Source organism: Saccopteryx bilineata, chromosome X (assembly GCF_036850765.1).
Source record: "Saccopteryx bilineata isolate mSacBil1 chromosome X, mSacBil1_pri_phased_curated, whole genome shotgun sequence".
Classification (NCBI taxonomy): Eukaryota; Metazoa; Chordata; class Mammalia; order Chiroptera; family Emballonuridae; genus Saccopteryx; species Saccopteryx bilineata.
This window is the reverse complement of record NC_089502.1, coordinates 34,881,520-34,903,624: the sequence shown is the minus strand read 5'-3', so window position 1 is coordinate 34,903,624 and position 22,105 is coordinate 34,881,520. Positions and strand designations below refer to the sequence as shown.

Here is a 22,105-nt window from a genome sequence, read left to right as displayed (position 1 = left end):
TCTCTTGTTTTTCTGTCATTTGTTTTTGTTTCATAGTATTCAATACTTCTTTCTTTTGTTTCTTCTTTTCTTAAGCTATGTTTCAGTAGTGGCATTTTCAGGGTTGGTTACCATTAGCTTATTAAAAGAAAAATTATCATATTATTAGAGTCTATTATCTCACAAGTACTTCTGCATTTCATCCTCCTTTGCTACTGATGATCTTTGTCCCCTTCCCTTTTGTTATTGTTGTCACAGATTAACCTTGCATTTATGGTAACATTGTTGGAGCTTTTACTTGTTCTTTTGTTTTATTTTGTTTTTTGTATCTGGTCAGATAAACCTCTTTAGTATTTCATGAAGTGGGGTTTTCCTAGTGATAAATTTTCTCAGTTTCTCTATGTCTGTAATTGTTATTATTTCCCCTTCATATTTGAAGGATAGCTTTGATGGATATACAGTCATCCCTCTCCATATTGCGATTCACTTTCACGATCTCATCATATCAAGGATTTTTAAATTGTATATATCTAATTTTGTATTGCAGATTTTTCACTATATCACAGGATTTTGCAGTATCGTGGTATTTTTATATATTTATTATTTTATTTTAATTATTCTTGTGGTAAAATATGCAAAATAAGTGTTGGAAAGGTTGATGACACTGTGGAAAAGGTATATAAGAGTGTGGGGAGTGTATATAAAACCTTAAAACATATAAAAATAATAAAATAAATATAAGGTCGCTATTTCGCAGATTTTTGCATATCACAGGGAGTTCTGGAACCTAACCCACGATAGACAAGGGACCACTGTAGTATTCTTAGCTGGTATTTCCTCTCTTTGAGTGCTTTAAATGTTGGCATCCACTCTCTTCTGGCTTATAGAGGTTCTGCTGAGAAATCTGATGATAGCCTAATGGGTCTTCCTTTATGTTATATTCTTTACCTCAGCTGCCTTGAGAATTCTTTCTTTGTCACTGATTTGTGATAATTTCATTACAGTGTGCCTTGGAATAGGTCTGTTTGGGTTGAGGTGACTCGGTGTTCTTTTTGCTTTTTGGATTTGAGGCTCTAACTCTTTCTACAGACTTGGGAAGTTCTTATTTGTTTGAATATGTTCTCCATTCTCTTTCCCCTCTCCTCTTCTATGATATAACCATTATCCTTATATTGTTCTTTCTGATGGAGTCATACCATTCTTATAGGGCTTTCTCATTTTTTTTTTAATTTATCTCTCTCTTCTTCTGTCTTTAGTATCTCTAGTTGCCTGTCTTCAATGTGATTAATTCTCTCCTCTATCTGGCCTGTTCTATTAGCTAAGCTTGTTAACTCATTTTTCAGTTCATATATTGAGTTTTTCATGTCAGGTTTTTATAGCTTCAATTTATTTATTGAAGTACTATTTCTGTTCATTAAATTGTTTTCTGAATTCACTAAATTGCCTTTTAGTGTTTTCTTGTATCTCATTGAGTATTTTTAGAACTTCAATTTTTTTTTAATTTTTATTAATTTTAATTGGGTGACATCAATAAATCAGGTTACAGCCTGACCAGGCAGTGGCGCAGTGGATGGAGCGTTGGACTGGGATGCAGAGGACCCAGGTTTGAGACCCTGAGGTCACCAGCTCAAACACGGGCTCATCTGATTTGAGCAAAGCTCACCAGCTTGGACTCAAGGTCACTGGCTTGACCAAAGGGTTACTCAGTCTGCTGAAGGCCCACAGTTAAGGCACATATGAGAGAGCAATCAATGAACAACTATGGTGTTGCAATGAAAAACTAATGATTGATGCTTCTCATCTCTCTCCGGTCCTGTCTGTCTGTCCCTCTCTCTGACTCTGTCTCTGTAAAAAAATAATAATAATAAATAAATAAAGCTTAAAAAATAAATCAGGTTACATATGTTCAAAAAAATCATCTCCAGCTTATCTTGTCATTAAATTATGTTGCATACCCATCACCCAAAGTCAGACTGTCCTCTGTCACCTTCTAACTGGTTTTCTTTGTGCCCCTCTCCACCCCGTAACCCCCACACTCTTGTCCATGTCTCTGAGTCTCATTTTTATGTCGCACCTATGTATGGAATCATGCAGTTCTTGTTTTTTTCTGATTTACTTATTTCACTCCATATAATGTTATCAAGATCCCACCATTTTGTTGTAAATGATCCGATGTCATCATTTCTTATGGCTGAGTAGTATTCCATAGTGTATATGCACGACATCTTCTTTATCCAGTCATCTACTGAAGGGCTTTTTGGTTGTTTCCATGTCTTGCCCACTGTGAACAATGCTGCAATGAACATGGGGTTGCATGTGTCTTTACGTATCAATGTCTCTGAGTTTTGGGGGTATATACCCAGTAGAGGGATTGCTGGGTCATAAGGTTTTCAGTTTTTTGAGGAACCACCATACTTTCTTCCATAATGATTGTACTACTTTACATTCCCACCAACAGTGAATGAGGGTTCCTTTTTCTCCACAGCCTCTCCAGCATTTGCTATTAGCTGTCTTGTTGATAATAGCTAATCTAACAGGTGTGAGGTGGTATCTCATTGTAGTTTTGATTTGCATTTCTCTAATAACTAATGAAGATGAGCATCTTTTCATATATCTGTTTGCCATTTGTATTTCTTCCTGGGAGAAGTGTCTGTTTATGTTCTCTTCCCATTTTTTATTGGATTGTTTGTTGTTGGGTTTTATGAGTTCTTTGTATATTTTGGATATTAGGCCCTTATCTGAGCTGTTGTTTGATATAGTGGAATAATCCATTGCATGGCCTTGGATGGGAACACAGCCAACAAGAAAATAATGTTTTGCCAAGAGAATTGTTTTGTGACTTGAAGGCGGGTCACTGAAACAGGTCTGTGACTGAAGGCAGTTGCTGGGCTTTTCTCAATAAAAATTTTTCATAAGATTTCTGTACTTTCCAAGGTTATCCCTTAAGATAAGGAGAGGAATGTTATAAGATCCATAGAAGCAATAGCAATTAATGCCTTCTGATATTATGTTGTTACTAAGCTATCTTGCAGGTGCACTCCATGTATCTTTAAGTAAAAGTTACACTTGATGTTATGCCAATTTCTCAGTAAACAAGCTTTTTGAAGTCTTGTGAATAAAATTAGGACACAGCATGAACTCAGGGCCATTTGCCTGAGCGAGCAGTGGTCCTTTGCTAGTCCTTGATGATTTTGTCTGCTGATCTCTCTCTCTGTGCCCCCGACTCACAACAACAGTTTGAAAATATCATCTTCCATTTAGTTGGTTATCTGTTTGTTTTGTTGTCAGTTTCTCTTGCTGTGCAAAATCTTCTTAGTCTGATGTGGTCCCATTCATTTATCTTTGCCTTCACTTCCCTTGCATTTGGAGTCAAATTTATAAAATGCTCTTTAAAACCAAGGTCCATGAGTTTAGTAGCTATGTTTTCTTCTATGTACTTTATTGTTTCAGGTCTTATATTTAGCTCTTTGATTCATTTTGAATTAATTTCAGTACAAGGCAACAAACTGTAGTTGAGTTTCATTCTTTTGTATGTGGCTTTCCAGTTTTCCCAGCACCATTTGTTGAAGAGGGTTTCTTTTCTCCATTGTGTGTTGTTAGCCCCTTTATCGAAAATTATTTGACCATATATATGTAGTTTTATTTCTGGACTTTCTATTCTGTTCCATTGGCCTGAGTGTCTATTTTTCTGCCAATACCATGCTGTTTTGATTGTCATGGCCCTATAATATAGTTTGAAGTCAGGTATTGTAATGCCCCCACCTTCATTCTTTTTCTATAGGATTGCTTTGGCTATTCGGGTTTTTTTAGTTCCATATAAATGTGATGATTTTTTGTTCCATTTATTTAAAAAATATCATTTGAATTTTGATGGGAATTGCATTAAATTTGTATATTGCTTTGGGTAATATGGTCATTTTGATTATATTTATTCCTCCTATCCAAGAACAAGGAATATTTTTTCCATTTCATTGCATCTTTTTCAATTTCCCTTAACAATGCTTTGTAGTTTTCAATATATTGGTCCTTTACATTCTTTGTTATGTTTATTCCGAGGTATTTTTTTGTTGTTGTTGCAATTATGAAGCGGATTATTTTTTGAGTTTGTTTTCTAATGTTTCACTGTTGGCATATAGAAAGGCTATGGACTTTTGTATATTAATTTTGTATCCTGCAACCTTACTCTACTGGTTTATTGTTTCTAGTAATCTTTTTGTGGAGTCTTTGGGGTTTTTGATGTATAGGATCATATCTGCAAAAAGTGAAACCTTTACTTCTTCTTTTCTGATATGGATACCTTTTATTTCTTTATCGTGTCTGATTATTCTGGCTAGAACTTCTATCTTTTCTAATTCTCTGTCATTTAGTTCCAAGGTTTCCAAGTAATTGAGATTATTTTTTGGAGATTTTTTTATCATCTATCTGAGCTACATCTCTCTTGTGTATTCATGATGTTTGATTTATTTTTCCTTTATGGCATTTGACAGTGGTGTTTTTAATGACACTAACAACAGATAACTAAAGAAAATAAAACTAAAAATTGACAAAATATAGTGAAAAAATAAAAATATATTTTTTACTATAAATAATAAGTAAAACAAAAATTACAGATACTAAGAAGCAGGAACTGACAAAAAAGAAAAGAGAAATAATGAAGTCAAAAACAACCAAAATACCACAAGAAAAAGCATGAAACAAAAATATAATTTTATGAAAAATGACATTCAGATGAGAAGAAAAAAAAGATAAACAGAAAGCAAAAAAGAAAATGGAAGAGAGAAAAAATAGTAAAAGAGAAAGTCAGAAATGAAACCTTCTTAAAAAACAAGAATAAAAAATAGAACAGCTAAGAATAATGAAGTTCAAATGGGAAAAAGAGAAAGAAGAAAAAAATGCGAAAAAAAACCCCCAAAAATAAACTTTTCAGTTTTGAGAGGCAAATTTTCCTTTTCCAGCAGGTGACGCTGTACTATAAGCTATGCCTTTGTGAAGAGGTGGAGTTCTACTGTCATAATGTAGGCAGGGCCGCAGTCGCATTGGTAGGAGGGGCTTGTTTTTAGGGCTTTGCTATTTTATGGCTCTAGCAATTGTCACCCCAGATCTTCCAGTGTGTTTTCCCACTCTCAACAGAGCAGGGGATTAAACACCCAGCACCTCTCCCTCTCACAGGATTGAGCTACCTGGAGACTCAGCTGTGGAGGATCTGCTACCACTACTGTTTCCACACCAAGGGAGCAATGCAGGACTTGGGGTACTGGAGGAGACAAAGTTGGGTCTTTCCTGATACCATTCAAAGTGCAGTCCTGGGCAGGGCAGGGGCTGCATGCTGGAGCCAGCATTGGAGCTTTGGGAGCCAGGCGGGCAGGGAGAAAATTTCAGATCAAGCACACCTCCATGTCAGGTAGGCCAAACTCCATGGGCTGTGTGGGCAGATCGAGCATGCCTCAGTGCCCTGTGGGCTGATCTCCATGGGTATTCCCTTGCCGATCTTGGTAGCACCCTGTGGGCTATGTGAGTGCCTAGTGACTGCAACTGCTAATGGAGTCCAAAGATGCAGGCAGACTCCCATAACGTCTGTGTTCCTGCTCTTGTTTTTGCACCCGTCTTAATTCAGCTCCTTACCCTCTGCCCTTCAGTCTGTCTACTTCTCCCAGCTCTGAAACTGAACCCATGTTAAAAGTGCCTCCCTCTCTCAGATCAATGAGGAAAGAGAAAAAAACTCTGTTCTTTGTCTTTTTTCCTCCATGAGTGGATTCTATCTTCAGCCCACCTTTTCATCAAATCATACCTTTATCTGGTGTGTGTATATTTCAGGTGCTCCTGGGGTTTTTTCTCTGGTATAGTTGTTGAGTTTGTTGAAATTTCAAGGGAAGAGATCAGGAGTATCTCTCACACCACCATTTCTCTGCTGTCACACCATAAGTAATTCTTTAAATATGAGATTAGGATAACTATAAAACAAGGGCAATATTATTTTAATAATATTTATCTGAATAACTTTCTACTTTTAGAATAATTATGAATAAATTAGTTTAATAAAGCACATGGGTTTTTTAAAAAATTAGAATAACTTAAAAATAAAAGATTTTTAAAATCAAATAATTTATGGGTAATTCAATCATATGCCTCACACTAAGATCTATAATAAAAAACAACAATTTGACATATCCTACTTTTTTTTTGAGAGGAGGGAAGATAGATAGACTCGTACATGTGCCCTGACCAGGATCCACCCAGCAACGCCTGTCTGAGGCCGATGCTTGATTCAACTGCACTATCCTCAGCACCCAGGGCTAATGCTTGAACCAACTGAGCCACTGGCTGCAGAGTGGAAGAGAGAGAGATGGGAGGCAAGAGAAGCAGATGGTCGCTTCTCTTATGCACCTTGACCGAGAACTGAACTCGGAACGTCCATATGTTGGGCAGACACTCTGTCCACTAAGCCAACCAGCCAGAGCTATTCTAACTTTTATTAAGCCATTTATGTTATATAAACAGTCCATCTTAAATAAAGGTGACATAATTTTGCAAAGTTATCCTAGAGAATTGTTGCTTTTTAAATAAACATTACCTACTGAAAAATAACACGATATAAGAGAATCTAAACTCTTAAACAACTTACTTTGAATATCTTGTAGTAGTATATTTTTCGATACTAGAAAACACAGACACAAGCTATCAAATAACTACCAAAAAATGGATGCTGTGATGCTGAAAGAACAGGGAGAGAGAGAAAAAAAAATTCAGACTAATTTTTTCATTCAACTTTATTTATCCACAGTTTGCATCGGTAATATACATTTAGGGTTCCATTCATTTTTAAGCATCAGAAAAATCAATCATGATAGATCTGTGACCAATACAAACATTTCTGAATTCTTCAAAAAATTCTGTTAGAAAAGTCAATAAACTAGTATTCTGTAAAGATAATTATTAAACAAATGGCAATGCATTTTCAACTCATAATTTCATTTCTAACTTATCCAACATCACTTATTTCTTGTGCCACACAGTAATAAAATTTAGCTGAAGTAGCTATCTATTGCATTTTTAGGGCCTAATACAATATTTTTGTTTATTTAACCCTCTTCAAATCACATATCCAATTCAAATAATGATAATCATTCTTAATTCAATAACTGATAAAGTAAATATATAACCATAAAAATTTTACAGTTATTTAAAAACTACTAAAAGAAATACATCAGAGCTTTGATATAATGTGTCCTCGGATACTAGGCTGTGAAACTGCCTTAGAGGTGGTGTTGCCTTTTGGCACTATAGTAAATAAACTGCCATGGTATGGACTTCAGATGGATGCATCCTAAGTGGAATTTTGCTTTGTAGTAAAAATGCTACAGTGAAGTTCTCGTGCATTTTTTCTTTAAAGTAATAATTACTTGACAACTAAGTGAAATGCAATAAGAAAATGGCCTATAATTTCACTAATATTTCAATGACATGAAACAGAAAAATACTTATAAAATAATTAACATCTAGATTGATTAATAAGAGGAATCCTATGGCATGATAATCATGAAAGCAGTATGAGTGATTGTTTTAACTTTCAACAGTCACTTTATTTGTAACATTATCAAATGCCTACAATCAAAACTAATAACTAAAGCAGTGATTTTGAACCTTTTTACACTTGGGGACCGATGAAAATAGAATTACTTCGGGGACTGCTAAGGCAGAAATCACCCTGAGCATAAGCAATTTTGAGTAAGATCACTGGGTCTATAATTTTTATACAACATCAGGGTGGTTAACTCTTTCTCGGACCAGCACAAAATTTCTAGCGGACCAGTCCACAGACCAGGAGTTTAAAAACACTTAACTAAAGTATTTATTTGCCATTTTTTCCCTTTATTACCAAAATTTTCACAAGGAAGATTATGTCAATGAAGGTTTTTTAGAACTAAAAAAGTTACTAATTATTAGCTTAAATATTTCAAATAACAAATTACTAATAGTTTAAATTTAAACCATATAGTCATAAGAATCTTTAATTCTTTAAAAGCTCCAATTTGACCCTTGGGAAATGTAAAAAACACATCTGTATTCTAAAACTAAAACTTAATTATGTGGTTTCAGAGAACTGATCCCCAAAATAAGAGTTGTTTCTAAATCAGCCCTATTAAACCATTTGGCACAATAGTTTTTGTTTTTTTATACATACCCTTTGAAACACCCAGACCAACATTTTTAATAAGTTGCATCCATTTTAAGAGGTAACAAGTGCAAATAATCACATATTTAAGATATGATACTTGCTTGGCTATTACAAAAGTAATTATGCTAAGATTTTTCTATAGGAAACAGAGTTATTCTTTACAGTAATGTTTTTGAAAAATTTCTGCACTACTACCAACATAAATTTATTAAAATTAAACAAGGGCTTTCTATAACAGCATACTTATGAAAATGTTTATAGAATGGTCTCTGTTTCATTCAATATTATGTTAGTTGAGGATCATGCGATTTACAGGATCCACAAATGCCCAGATTTTGAATAAAAATCTATTTCTCAATTGTTGCTCTCTGAATCTCAGTATAACTAAAGGCAGCACAGTTATGTAATGTTCCTGAAAGTCAAGTCATAAAAATTCAAACTTTGGCAGTTTTTTCAAAATGTCCTTGACTACTTTGCTAGTTCTCAAAAAACCTTACTGCTTTGTGTAACATTTTTGATACAGAAATAAAATACTCTTCAAACAATACATTTTAAAAGATGATTAAGTTTTGCAAAATTAAATAGCATAAATTAAGCATATTAATATTGTTTTTTGACAACATGAAATAACCAATTCAAGGAAAATTGAAATGGACTAAATAAAAAAACCACAAATATCACAATGTGAGGCACATTTAAATCCCCACGTATTACTGACATTACAAAACCTACTAAAATATTTTAAAGTTTCACTGATTTCATTAATACATAAAAAGAAATTGTAAAAATGTTTAAGACTATATAAGAGTCATCAATTACACAGGCACTTCACATGTAAACAATCTACAGTACAACTGAAAATATTTTGGCAACAACCTATAATACTAAAAGAATTTAATATAAAGTCATAGTTCTATAATTTCTACTCAGTTTTTCTAGAAAACTAAGACCAAAGATGAAAGAAATTGTGTATAAACTAGAATTATAAGTGTATTAAATAACTCAAATATAGAATTGTTTAAATCGGTAAAAAAAAAAAAAAGACTACCTTACCCAGATGTTAAACTGGTATGCTATATTAAAAAATTAAACTTACTGTAATTATTAAATTGAAATCCTATTTTAAATTTAGTATCAATTTGATTTTCAAAAATAATCAAGGTTATCAAATGACTAGGTAAAAAGAGATTTTGAATTTATCAAAAACTCTTTTTAAGTTAATCCCATTTTTCCCCAAGTATGTTTGGGCCATTCAAAATTTAACGCAATTTTTTTAAAAACTACAGCTTGATCTAATAAAATTATTTTTGATTAGACAGTCTTATTCATGAATTTGAGATATTTGAAATCACTTGAAAGAAATGAAATTATACACTTATGATTCTTAAATGTTACATTAAACCGTAGAAAGTTGAGATGCCTTGATTGTAGGTAATTCAAGAAGAGCCTGAACTGTGACACCAACTTTCACAAGACCTCTTTCTTCCAAAATATGATGTGGCAAACATAGTCTTTCCTAAGAAAGAAAATAAGTGATATCTAAACATTTGTTTTTAAATAGTGCATTAAACCGTAAATTAGTCAAAACGAAAATTTTAAAACATGCTTTCTATAAAACTTCAAGTAAAGAGCACACAATTCTAATTAATTCTAATCTAAAATGTCTGTTTTAAAAATATTCTTTCATAGTATGGGCTTACATTTTACAGGTTTGATCTGAGGTCGATCTGATCCACCTAAACAAATATTTTAAGAGAGACGATCATGCTAAATGTTTCCTAAGTTCTCGTGCTGAGGTAGAAAGAACACTAAATTTCCAGCCAGGAGATCTAAGGGCCATGTAATATGAAGTACTAAAATTTCTTGAGACTCAGTTTCTTCATCCTGAAGATGAACTGTGTAAGAAACAATCAGACCAGTCTGTATGTAGAAGGACTTTGTAAACTGTTCAATCCTGTACAGAACTGGCAGCTCCGGTTCTGTCTACCAGCTGAATTTCCATGGCTTCAGATATATGTAGCACTTCGTATTTTTCTTGTCTTAAGGGTACTTTCCTTCCAGTTTCTAGTAATGTGTTGCTTCTAGCTCCAATAGTCTAGAATTTGAAAATTAACAACTGCTTCTTATTCTAAGCATATTGCATTTGTCATTTGATCTTCACAACTCCATGAGAAAGAGGTTTACAGACCACTTTGCATTAGGTTTCACTAGCCTTCACTGATCCTCTTCTAACATCTTCAGGTTTTCCAAATTCTGTCTTCCTCTTCTAACATCTTAAGGTTTTCCAAGGTTCTGTCTTCCTCTTCTAACATCTTAAGGTTTCCTAAGGTTCTGTCTTCATTCACCCTCTTCTCATTTTATACTATATCCTCTCTTTGGTATTCCCAAAGCCTTACCAAAACTGCAAGGGTTAACTGAAGGTTTGCATGCAAATGTACATCAAAAAAATTGGTAGCTATTTTTGAAGAAACAATGTAGCTGACTGCTTCAGTTGGGACACTGCTTACCTTAGAAAAATAAGCTAGTAATGGATAGGGTAGGTGGCAAACAGACCAGCTACAGGCTCCATCTGGTCCATAACTATGTTTTAGTTGGCTAGCACACTGTTTTACAAATCTAGAAACATATTAATTAAAAAAAAATCCAGTGTGAAAGCTTTGGCAAGATTGAATCCCTATTCCCAAATACTAACAATTATATTCTCCATTCTGATGACTTTCAAAATCTATTTCCACCAAGATTTCTCTATTGAGCTCCAGATACAAATGTGAACTTGATACAGCCAAATAGATGTCCAACAAACATATCAAACTCAATGTGTCCGCAACAGAAGTACTTCCTCACCAAATTAATGTACCTTTCTGTATTACCTGTCAGTAATACGTATATAAAACTGGGAGTTATTATAGTCTTCTCTTTCTTCCTTACTCCAATAACCTACTCACCAGAAACTATTGTAATATCCCATTTATCAAGAGTCCTCAAAAATATCTTCTTTATTTTCATTTTCACTGTAACATTAGTTGCCTTCATAATATTTTGCTTATTCAAATAACCACTGCAGTACATCTTAGAAAACAGGTTTCAAATTAATGACCTTCCACCATAGAAAGTAAAAAAGAGTACTTTAAACCAATGACAAGACAGAAAGAAGGAAATAATGAAGATGATAGAAGAAAATAGAAAAATAAGCAGAAAATAATAGAAAAAAAATCAATGAAACCAAATGTTATTTCACTGAGATCTTTTTTAAAATGATCATTAAACCTCTAACTAATCAGGAAAAAAGAAAAGAAAATACACAAATTACCAATATCAGAAATAAGAGAAGTAATATAAGAAAAGATTCTGTAAATACTAAAATGATAGATAACTATAAGTTTGGCAAACTAAATGAAATAGACAAATTCTTTGAAAGACAGAATATATCAAAGCTCATGTAAGAAGAAATAAAAAAAAGAATAGCTCTGTATCTATTAAAGAAATTGAAATTTGATCATAGACCTAAATATAAAACTTATGATTATAAAACTTCTAAAAATAAACAGGCAACATCTTTGTGAAATTGATTTATGCAAAGATTTTGTTAGTTTGACACCATGAACAATTTTACATTAAAAAACAAACACGTAAAACTGCTCTTTGAAAGATACTACAATAAGAATGAAAAGTCAAGCCAAAGACTGGGAGACAATCTTTGTAGATCATACATTTGAGAAAAAATTCTGTACATAATTTATGAAGAAATCTCAAACTCAATGATAAGAAAACTCAATCAAAAAATTGACAAAAGATTAGAATAGATACTTCATTAAAAAATTCATACAAATGGCAAACAAGCTCTTGGAATCTTGATCAATATAATTAGTCTTTAGGCAAATGCAAAGTAAAACCATACTGGCAAACCTGTACATACCTATTACAATGAAGGAGAAAAGAAAAAACAAAAAACTCTGGCCATATTGACTTGTTGAGGATATGAAGAAACTGAAACTCTTATACACTACTAGTAGGAAATGTTAAATGATATGGCCACTTTAGGAAAGAGTTGAGTGTTTTCTTTTTAAATTAAATTTATTGGGGTGACATCAGTTAATAAAATTATATAGGTTTCATGTGAACAATTCTATATCATCTGTATATTGCATTTGTATACACCATCCAAAGTCAAATATTCTGCCGCCATAAATTTGACCCCCTTTACCGTCTACTATCCCCAATGCCTATGCCCTCTGATAACTGTCATACTGTTGTCTGTGTCTGAGTTTTATTTTCCTTCTTCGTTCACTAGTTGCTTTCAGTTTCATATCCCACATATGAGTAAAATCAAAAGGTTCTTGACTTTTTCTGACTTATTTTGCTTAGCATATTCTTAATATCCATGTTGTTACAAATAGCAGTATTTTTATTTTCTTATGACTGAGTAGTATTCTGTCATATATACTTACCACATCTTTAATCATTTACGGAAGGACACTTTGGTTGTTTCATGTCTTGGCCGCTGTGAATAATGCTGTGATGAACATGGGGGTGCATGTGTCCTTGCATACAAATGCTTTTGAATTTTTTAGGTAGATAACCAGTAGAGGGGTTGCTGGGTCATATGGAAACTCTATTCTTAATTTTTGGAGAAGCTGCCATACTGTTTTACATAGTGGCTATGCCAGTTTACATTCCCATCAGCAGGGAATAAGGGTTGCTTTTTCTCTCCAACCTCTCCAACACTTATTACTGTCTTGTTGATAACAGTCATTCTAACAGGTGTGAGGTGGTATCTCGTTATAGTTTTGATTGCATGTTACTAATAGCCAGTAAATTTGAATATCTTTTCATATATCTGTTGGCCATCTGTATGTCTTTTTCTCTTTCTTTCTTTCTTTTTTTTATTTTTTGAGGGGAAGAAAAAGAGAGAGAGATATCAACTTGTTTTTCCACTTAGTTGTGCCATCGTTTGCTCTCATATGTGTCCCAACCGAAGCTTAAATTGCCAACCTCAGGGGAACAGCCCTTACCAGGCTTGAACTGTAAATCTTAGAGTGGAGCCAGTGCCATTGGGATCAAGCTAGTGACATCAGTGCTCCAGGACAATGCTCTATTCATGGTACCATCACCCAGGGCTATTCGTCTTTTTGGGAGAAGTATCTGTTCAGGTCTTCTGCCCATTTTTGAATTGGATTGTTTGCTTAGTGTTGGGGCTTATGGGTTCTTTATATATTGTACTTTCTTATAATGTTAAGCATACAACTACCATATATTTCAGTCATTACAATCCTAGGTTCCTAGGTATTTACCTAAAATTAAAGAAAGCATACATCTAACATAAATGTTCATAGATGCCTTATTTGTATTAATCCCTAAAACTAGAAACAACTGAAATGGCCATCAACAAGTCAATGTACCAACAAACTGGCATATTCACAAAATGAAATACAACTCATCAATAAAAAGGAACAATCTATTTATACATGCAACATGTACTCTTAAAATAATTATACTGAGTGGACAAAGCCAGAAAAATTCATATATAACTATATCATTCAATTTACAGACTACCTTAGATAGAAAATGCAAACTAAACTGCAATAATAGCAGATTAGTGGTTGCTTGCGGGAAGGAAGAATTGTAAAAAACCACAAGGAAACTTTTGGGGATAATGTACATGTTCATTATCTTGACTTTGGTAAAGTTCTCATGTTGTATGCATATGTCAAAACTTATCAACTCATACATTTTACACATATGCACTTTATTGTATGTCAATTAAACCAAATAAGTCATAAAATAACAAATTAAAGCTAAGGATAAAACTTTCCCTCACTGCCAGTAGCTAAAGAATTTAGAAAATGAGAGTTACTGTCCATAGCCTCTCCTTTTTATGTTGAGGATGGGTAGGGCACAAACACTGCCCTAGAGCAAGCTGAAGAGAGAAGACAAGAGTATGCTAAGGAGAATAGCTTTTTGTAAGACGTTCCCATTTACCCTCCTAACCTAATGCATCACAAAGGCATGTGGGGTATGTTGGGCTGTCTTTTTTTTCATGTAAAAGAATAAAATATCCAAATTAAGTAGGTGTTTCTGGCCTGACTAGGTGGTGGCACAGTGGATAGAGCGTCAGACTGGGATGTGGAGGACCCAGGTTTGAGACCCCAAGGTCACCAGCTTGAGCGCGGGCTCATCTGGTTTGAGCAAGGCTCACCAACTTGAGCCTAAGGTCACTGGCTTAATCAAGAGGTCACTTGGTCTGCTGTAGCCCCCTGGTTAAGGCACATATGAGAGAGCAATCAATGAACAACTAAGGTGCCGCAACGAAGAATTGATGCTTCTCATATCTCTCCCTTCCTGTCTGTCTGTCCCTATCTGTCCCTTTCTCTGTCTCTCTCTGTCTCTGTCACAAAAAAAGGTGGGATTTGGACTTAAGACTACCTAGGTTTGCAACATAACCACTATTTACTATAGGTGTGACCTTGGTTAAGTACCCTAACCTCTCTGCCTCAGTTTCCTCATCTATAAAACATACATTTATTACTAAATATTTAGTGAGAACTCCCCCCCAAGAAAATTCTTAAAACAAAAATGGTAAAACAGAAAAATGTAAATGACACAGTATTATTAGGGAGGAAAAACCTTAATTTTTCTATTTATTCACTAAGCAATTGAGGGTACAAAAAAGAAAGAACATAAAAATAATTAAGAATTAAATTTTAAAACATCATGTCAACCTTAGAGAAGAGATAATTAGAAGAGTACAGCATAAAGTTTCCAAGTTACACAGTAATTCAAATGATTCTCTCTTTATATATATAATATTTATTCACTTGAGCAAAGAAATTAAAGTGTAATCTGCAGACCAGATTTTTATGATGCTGTTGGAAAAAGAGCTTAACAAGCCCAACTCACATAAATGTATCAGATCAAACACATCATACACCTTAATTAAATTTTTAAAAACACAACTAGATTGTGATCTGCTAATAATGTCATGTCCTCTCAAAAGTCAGTCATGTTGACATAAGGTTTATCATGTTTTCCAAAATACAATATTTTGATGATTCACTTTCAATATATATTTACAACACAGCTTTAATTGTTAATTTTATATTATTGCAACTTTTACATGAAAAATAAGCCAATTCCTAAAAATTTCAAAGTTTGTCCAGTGAGAAACTATCATATGTTACTTAAGATTTCCAATTAGGTATTTTAAATAAACTTTAAAACACTGTTCATATATAATGTAAATTTTCCAGTCAGAGTCTGTCCATAGATTTACTATATAAAGGAGTCTAAATGTCCTCCATCAGGAAAAATGACAGCAGCAATGACCAAAATCAAGTTGTAATATGGCTATTAAGGTTTATTTATTCAATGATGTATACGGTGAATAAATTGTCCCCAAAATGTGATTGTTTTCTAAATGATTTTCAAAGAAGCCTAAAAACATTCACTAAAAGCCCTGGCCAGTTTGCTCAGTGGATAAAACTTTGGCCTGGCATACGGATGTCCCAGGTTGTATCCCGGTCAGGGCACACAGGAGAAGCGACTGTTTCTCTTCCCCTCCTTCTCTCCCTCCTCTCCTTCTTCCCCTCTTACAGCCAGTGGCTCCAATGTTTCGAGCATCGGCCTTTGCACTGAGGATAACTGGGTTGATTTGACCATCAGCCCCAGATGGGGGTTGCCGGGTGGATCCCCGTAGAAACACATGTGGGAGTCTATCTCCCCTCCTCTCACTTAATTAAAAAAAATTCAAAGTTAAAGGTGGAACTCAGTAAAAGGTACCAATGGAAGGTAATCATTTTCATGTTCAAAAAGCATTATTCATTCCTGTTGTAAAGAAGAACCTCAGTATGCATGTAATGTTAATATTTAAATGATTATTTTGTTAGAAAAATAACAGTTACCTGTGAAACACCCAACTTTTTACAAGCATCAAGAAAATTTTCTACATTTCTTCGACATTTTGCCATGCTCAATTTAGGCTGTAAAGTAAGAAAAAAAGGTATATTTTCAGGCATAATTATACAGAAGTTAATCAAAATTGGTATTATTTAAAATAGTTTCAAGAGGCTTATCTTCCTTTAGAGACTTTATAAATTGTAGACACAACTTACCACTGCTGGTGACGGCACATGAATACTAGCTACAGAGCGTGGCCTTATATGATTGGCTAAATGGCAAAGAACAACCCCATCCATCAGTGCAGCTCCAATGTCATCAGGCAAAATTACTTTTAACTTGGATTCAAGATTCTATAAAGAAACAGGTTACAAATCACAGATATTCTCTATCAATGTTATATATTTATATTTCAAGTCATTATATAACCCATATTTTCAAAGAGCATTGAAAATAAAATCTATATACACTATTAATGTTCCAAGTTAAACCCATTTCAACAAAGCAGATCTGAAACGTCAATTTGGCTTACATTGCGAAGTTGTCGTATTTGCTCTCGTTCTTCCCGTAAATGTTCCATCTTTCTTCTCATTGTAAATCCAGGATCCGCTGACCCATATTCCTGGCGAGGTGAGCGGCTAAAAGCTATAAAAACAGAAATTTCCTAGCTTATTACAAAGTCAATAAGAAGGATCCACCATCGGTAGGGAAAGAGGCATGATTAAAAAGAATCAATACAAAATTACATAAAACATGACTACTTATTAGTACATTTTAAACATATTTTACAGAATATAATTGGAATCTACTTATCTGCATAATTGAAAGCAACAGGGAAGACAAGAGTAACAATTTCTACCACCTATATATGTTCTTATTTAAGCATATGTTTTTAGAAACTTATGATCCAGGTTAAAAATTATTAAACATAAATCAGCCTTTATAATCTTTAAAGAAAAAGGAAGTTATTTTTGAAGGTCAATACAGTTATTCAGGAATAAAAACTGTAATTCAATACCTTGCCAGTAAAATGGATCCATTTTCTTTTGGGTTTGCCAAATGCGAAAAGATCCCTTTTTAAAACCACAATATAATGGAGTGCTATAATTTCAAACAGTGTTTGGTCTGCTGGCAGAGTGGTCATTCTAATAGCAGTCACAGTGGAGTAGAAATAAGACTGCAGTATATCTAAGGCAAAAAGCTGAGGTTTCAGGAGCTTGAAGGTGAAGAGGAAGAAAGAAATGGGGAACGGGAATTGAAAAGACAAATAAGGTTAAGAGTAAATTACTTTTAGGAGAGGGGAAAGAATCTATGTGTACTTAAAACTATATGGGAATCAAATCCCATTTAAGTTCAGAAACTCTAATTTCATATAACCAATTCATTGTATTTGCAAAATATATATTTACCTGATCTAGGCTTCAAGCCAAAAGGACCATGTGAAAAACCATCAGTTCTATCATATTCCTAAAAACAGAAAACAAATAAAACCTCTTTTCTTTCAAAGTAATTAAGGTAGTTATTCAATCTATTCCAATCTTGAGAAGTATTTATTTTTTCCATGATTAGTGAAGCAGAGTAGTAAAATGCATTTCAATTTAAACTGATAATTTCACTTTTAAAAAGTATATAAATATTTGTGAATTAACCTAATTACATAAGCCTTTAAATACTTAAATACTCTCTCATAGTATAAGTAAAATTAAAAGTAAAAGTATTAAAGCACATAAAATAGATATTAATTTTGAGTTAATAAAATTAAAGTCTCCCTCAAAGTGAAGAAAAAGTCAATGAAGGCCCTGGCCGGTTGGCTCAGCGGTAGAGCGTCGGCCTAGCGTGCGGAGGACCCGGGTTCGATTCCCGGCCAGGGCACACAGGAGAAGCGCCCATTTGCTTCTCCACCCCTCCGCCGCGCTTTCCTCTCTGTCTCTCTCTTCCCCTCCCGCAGCCAAGGCTCCATTGGAGCAAAGATGGCCCGGGCGCTGGGGATGGCTCTGTGGCCTCTGCCCCAGGCGCTAGAGTGGCTCTGGTCGCAACATGGCGACGCCCAGGATGGGCAGAGCATCGCCCCCTGGTGGGCAGAGCGTCGCCCCTGGTGGGCGTGCCGGGTGGATCCCGGTCGGGCGCATGCGGGAGTCTGTCTGACTGTCTCTCCCTGTTTCCAGCTTCAGAAAAAGGAAAAAAAAAAAAAAAAGTCAATGAAAAGATAAGTGAGATTAGCAACATTTACTCAGTATCTACCATGGACTTGACTTAATAGATAATATGAGGCAAATCTACACATTCATACTAATAATAGGAGTTATAGAATGATAGGTGGTAAATTATTGTGTCTTCTATTTGAATGTACATTGCTTGAAAGTGCTTTCACACAGTTATATGCTGTGAAAAGAATTGTGGTATATTTTGAAAAATCTGAACTTGCAGTCAGAAAGCTCAGTCTAAGTCTTAAGCAAAACATTTAATTTCTCTGTGACTATTTCTCCATCTTTAAAATGGAGTATTGTAAAGATTAACTGAGGTAACTAAAAGAAAGCACTTTGTAAAGTGGGAAGATAATGTAATTTTAGCAGCATCTTATTTAATCTGTACAAAAACTATAAAGTGAAGTGCATAGAGTCTGGGTTTCAGTAATTTCTTTACCATTTATTGACTGAGGTCTTTGGGCAAAGTTATCCATCTCTTCAGCTATAAAATGATGATGGTAATACCCAGTTCATGGGATTGATCTTAGGTTCAAATGTACAGGTAAGCCTTTGTTAGTAGTAAAGTACCAAACCAATATATTTTTTTGTTATTTTCCTTTCACAGATGAAATTGAAGCAATCAGAATTCTGTTGATTTTCTGAATTTTCTGCTGATTAATATGTGTATACAATTCAAGCTGAATGTTAGCTGAGCTACCAAAGCACGTGTTCACCAAACTATATATCCACAAGCCTCGGTTTGTCTTCATTCTTCTGGTTTAAAATGTCATGAATTCCCAGACAAAAATTTTACTTAAGCAAGTGCAAGCAAAATGTATTATAGAAGCAATATAATTGACTTGAGAAAATGGCACTAATACTCTCCCTGGGAGCATTGATTATGAAATTGCAAAGCATTTAGGCAAATAAGCAGTCAGTTATATGATTACATTTGTTGTACATGAAAGTAAAAGACTTACAAAAGCATATAACAAAGACTAATTTTAGGATACCTTTAATTATTTTTTAAAAAGAATGCAAACCACTTTACCTGCTGTATAAATAATTTTAAAATGTGCTTATAGAATGCCTAAGTTTATTTAAAAGTTTTACTGTGCAACTCATCCAAAACAACAAATAATCCTAGCTTTTAAAAATATTTAACATTATGATATGATCTCACTCATTTGAGGAATCCAAGGAACAATGTGAATTGAGGAATGAAATTAAACCTGAAGGGAAGGGGGGAGGGAGCTAGTGGGAGGGGTATAAGGGAGATGTTGAGGGGAATATGGGGGAGGGGGGATGTGTTCGAGGAGACACTAGAATCTATGTAAACGCAATAAATAAAAAAAATACTTAACACTATGTAAAATGAAATACCACCTAATTAACCAAAGTTATATGGTAAATTTGAATCATCCAAACATTTAGACAAATTCCTGAATTCACCAAATTAATGCATCATCAGTTATTTACTAATGCCAATATACTTTTAGAACATTAAATAAGGAAGTATGAAATAGAAGAGATACTGTCTAGAATTTTTCAAATGTATCTTTTGTTTTAAAGCAATAGGTTTAACTCAATTAGAAGAATTTATCATTCAAACCACTACAGTATTTGGCTGAGATTTCATAAACTCTCATTTACCCCTTCTGCCCATGCCTACCCCCCAGTCTGAGGCGTTAGAAAATGTGTACCCTCCTGTCGATAGGAACAACCCACTGCAGGGATGTTTCTCGTGGAAAAAGGAAGTTTCTCTTGCATTGCTTTCAGACCTAATTGATTATGAGAAAAACCAAAGGTCTTTGCACAATGCTGAAGTACTTTGTTTTCAAATTTAAAATTTTAAAGCTGTTTCTATCATTTATTTCAAAAATGTATTAAGTATACAACATAAAATTATATAAATTGAATGCTTTTCTGTGATCTATAGGCATTTGTCAATGAATAGCTATACTTATGAATATTTACACGACAAGCTGGTGGTGTTCTTAACATTTTTATAGGCTAGGTTTGTACAAATTAATATATGTGGCTTTCTAAATATGGGTGAATAAATTACATTAAGAAAAAGACAAGGTTAGAGAGAAGAGACAAGAAAGAAACTATGTATACATATTAAAACAGAACTTGTACCTCAGATGATACTGGAGATTGTGGTGACATATTAGCATTATCACTGTCTTGCTAAAATAAAATAAAAAATGAAAGATGAAATTAAAACATGAATGATGATTTTAGACGTATTAAAAAAAACCCTAAAAGTTGGTTTTGATCAATTGCTAAAGAAGGAATCCAGAAAATATCATTTACCACCTTGCTACTCCAAGTGTGGTCTGTGAACCAGCCACGTCAGCACCCTCTGGGAACGTGTTGGAAAGGCAGACTCTCGGGACTCACCCCAGACCTATTTCATTAAAATCTGTATTCCAATAAGCTCTGCAGATGATTCATAAACTCTTAAACATTTTAGAGGTACTATCTACTCATCTCAAATATTTTCCTTTAAATTCATTTCCTTTCAATGTCACCAAAGAAAAAACTTTTTCTTATTTCTTAGAAAAGAGCCATATGTTAAGATTAATTTCTCATGGGAAAAGACGACATGTTACAATGTGAGGCAGGTACAAAGAGGTGTGTAGAAATTCCATCACTCCAAATAAAAACATTTACCTGCAAAATCATGTGTACCCCAGCTTAGATAATTACAAAAATTTAACTGCATAAAATAATATTCAGCAGTCTGTGTTTTTTGAATGACTACTACCAACCAAATACAAAAATTTTAACACTTAATCGTGAATATGCATACCACACAGGAGATTTATTCACTATTCAGCAAATGATTACTGACTACCTACTGTTTGCCAGACACTGTGCTAGATGTCAGAAATACTAAAATTTAGTAAAAACGTTATCCATTCAAGGATCTCACAGTCTAGAGGGAAATTAATTTATACAGGTAATACAACCTTCTCAGTAAAACGATAAGAGGTTTAAATGGCATATTATAAAGCACAGATATCAGGCACTTGGAGAGATGATGGTGGCAGTTGAGAAAGGCAAGTTTCCTGAAAAATTAGAAAAACTGAGTAGGTGTTTAGCTGAAAAAGAAGGGAACAAACAGCATTCCAAGATACACAGAAGCAATTAGTGAAGGTGCAGAAAACCTTTGCAAAGTTCTCTTGCTGGAGAGTACCAGGAAAGGAGGGTGTTTCCGGAGTTGAGGCTCATATGGTAAGCAGGGACTTAACTAAGGACTTAGAATTTACCCTCTAAGTGACAGGGAGATGTTGAAGCCTGATCGTATATGTGTCTTTTGAAACAATCACTGCGGCTGCAGGGAGAACAGACTGGAGAAAGGGAGTGATGAGCAAAGATGCTACTGAAGTGGTACAGGCAAGAAACAAACAGGGCCTGTGCCAGGGCAGAAAGAGCAGATATGCAGGTGGTGAATGTATTCAAAATATTTTAGTGTCAAAAAAAAAAAGTAGGTCTTGGTAACCGATTAGATATTGAAACAGGCAGGACCAAAGTACATATAAAATACAAAAGGGCAGAGAGTGCAGCCAAGCTGAACCACTAGCACAGGGTTCAGCAAACGATTTCTGTGTGATTCCATTTCTTAAAATTAAAGGAGTTTTCAGAAGCCCTGCCAAGAACCAACATCAAATTAACTACCAATGCCCCCAAACAAAATACACAAAGCTTATTTATTTATTGTGTTGAGACTATCATTTGAAAATTTCTAGGCTGCTGATTAGGCTAAAATGGTGAAGTAAAAAAAAAATTTATAGTAACATATAAACCGTGCAAACCTAATTTCCAATGTTAAAACAGTATACAGAATTTGTGGGAAACAATG

The 22,105-nt window shown here is 34.2% G+C and overlaps 1 protein-coding gene and 1 non-coding gene across 3 annotated transcripts in view; both read right to left on the bottom strand.

The window, feature by feature from the left end:
- Positions 1-6,758: 6,758 nt before the first annotated feature.
- Positions 6,759-22,105, bottom strand: part of LRCH2 (leucine rich repeats and calponin homology domain containing 2) — a 119,038-nt gene continuing 103,691 nt past the window's right edge. The window contains exons 15-20 of one of the 2 annotated variants that reach the window (XM_066249970.1): positions 20,377-20,427; positions 17,458-17,515; positions 16,581-16,693; positions 16,264-16,401; positions 16,054-16,131; positions 6,759-9,671 (exon numbers count right to left, since the gene is read on the bottom strand). In XM_066249970.1, the coding sequence (XP_066106067.1) occupies positions 9,552-9,671; positions 16,054-16,131; positions 16,264-16,401; positions 16,581-16,693; positions 17,458-17,515; positions 20,377-20,427 (558 nt within the window). In that variant the 3' untranslated portion in view covers positions 6,759-9,551. The remainder of the gene's footprint in view (positions 9,672-16,053; positions 16,132-16,263; positions 16,402-16,580; positions 16,694-17,457; positions 17,516-20,376; positions 20,428-22,105) is intronic. The other variant, XM_066249971.1, reaches the window with a different exon arrangement.
- LOC136318046 (small nucleolar RNA SNORA35) lies at positions 19,930-20,058 on the bottom strand. Its single transcript, XR_010728012.1, has one exon. It is a non-coding gene; the product is annotated as a small nucleolar RNA SNORA35 (small nucleolar RNA).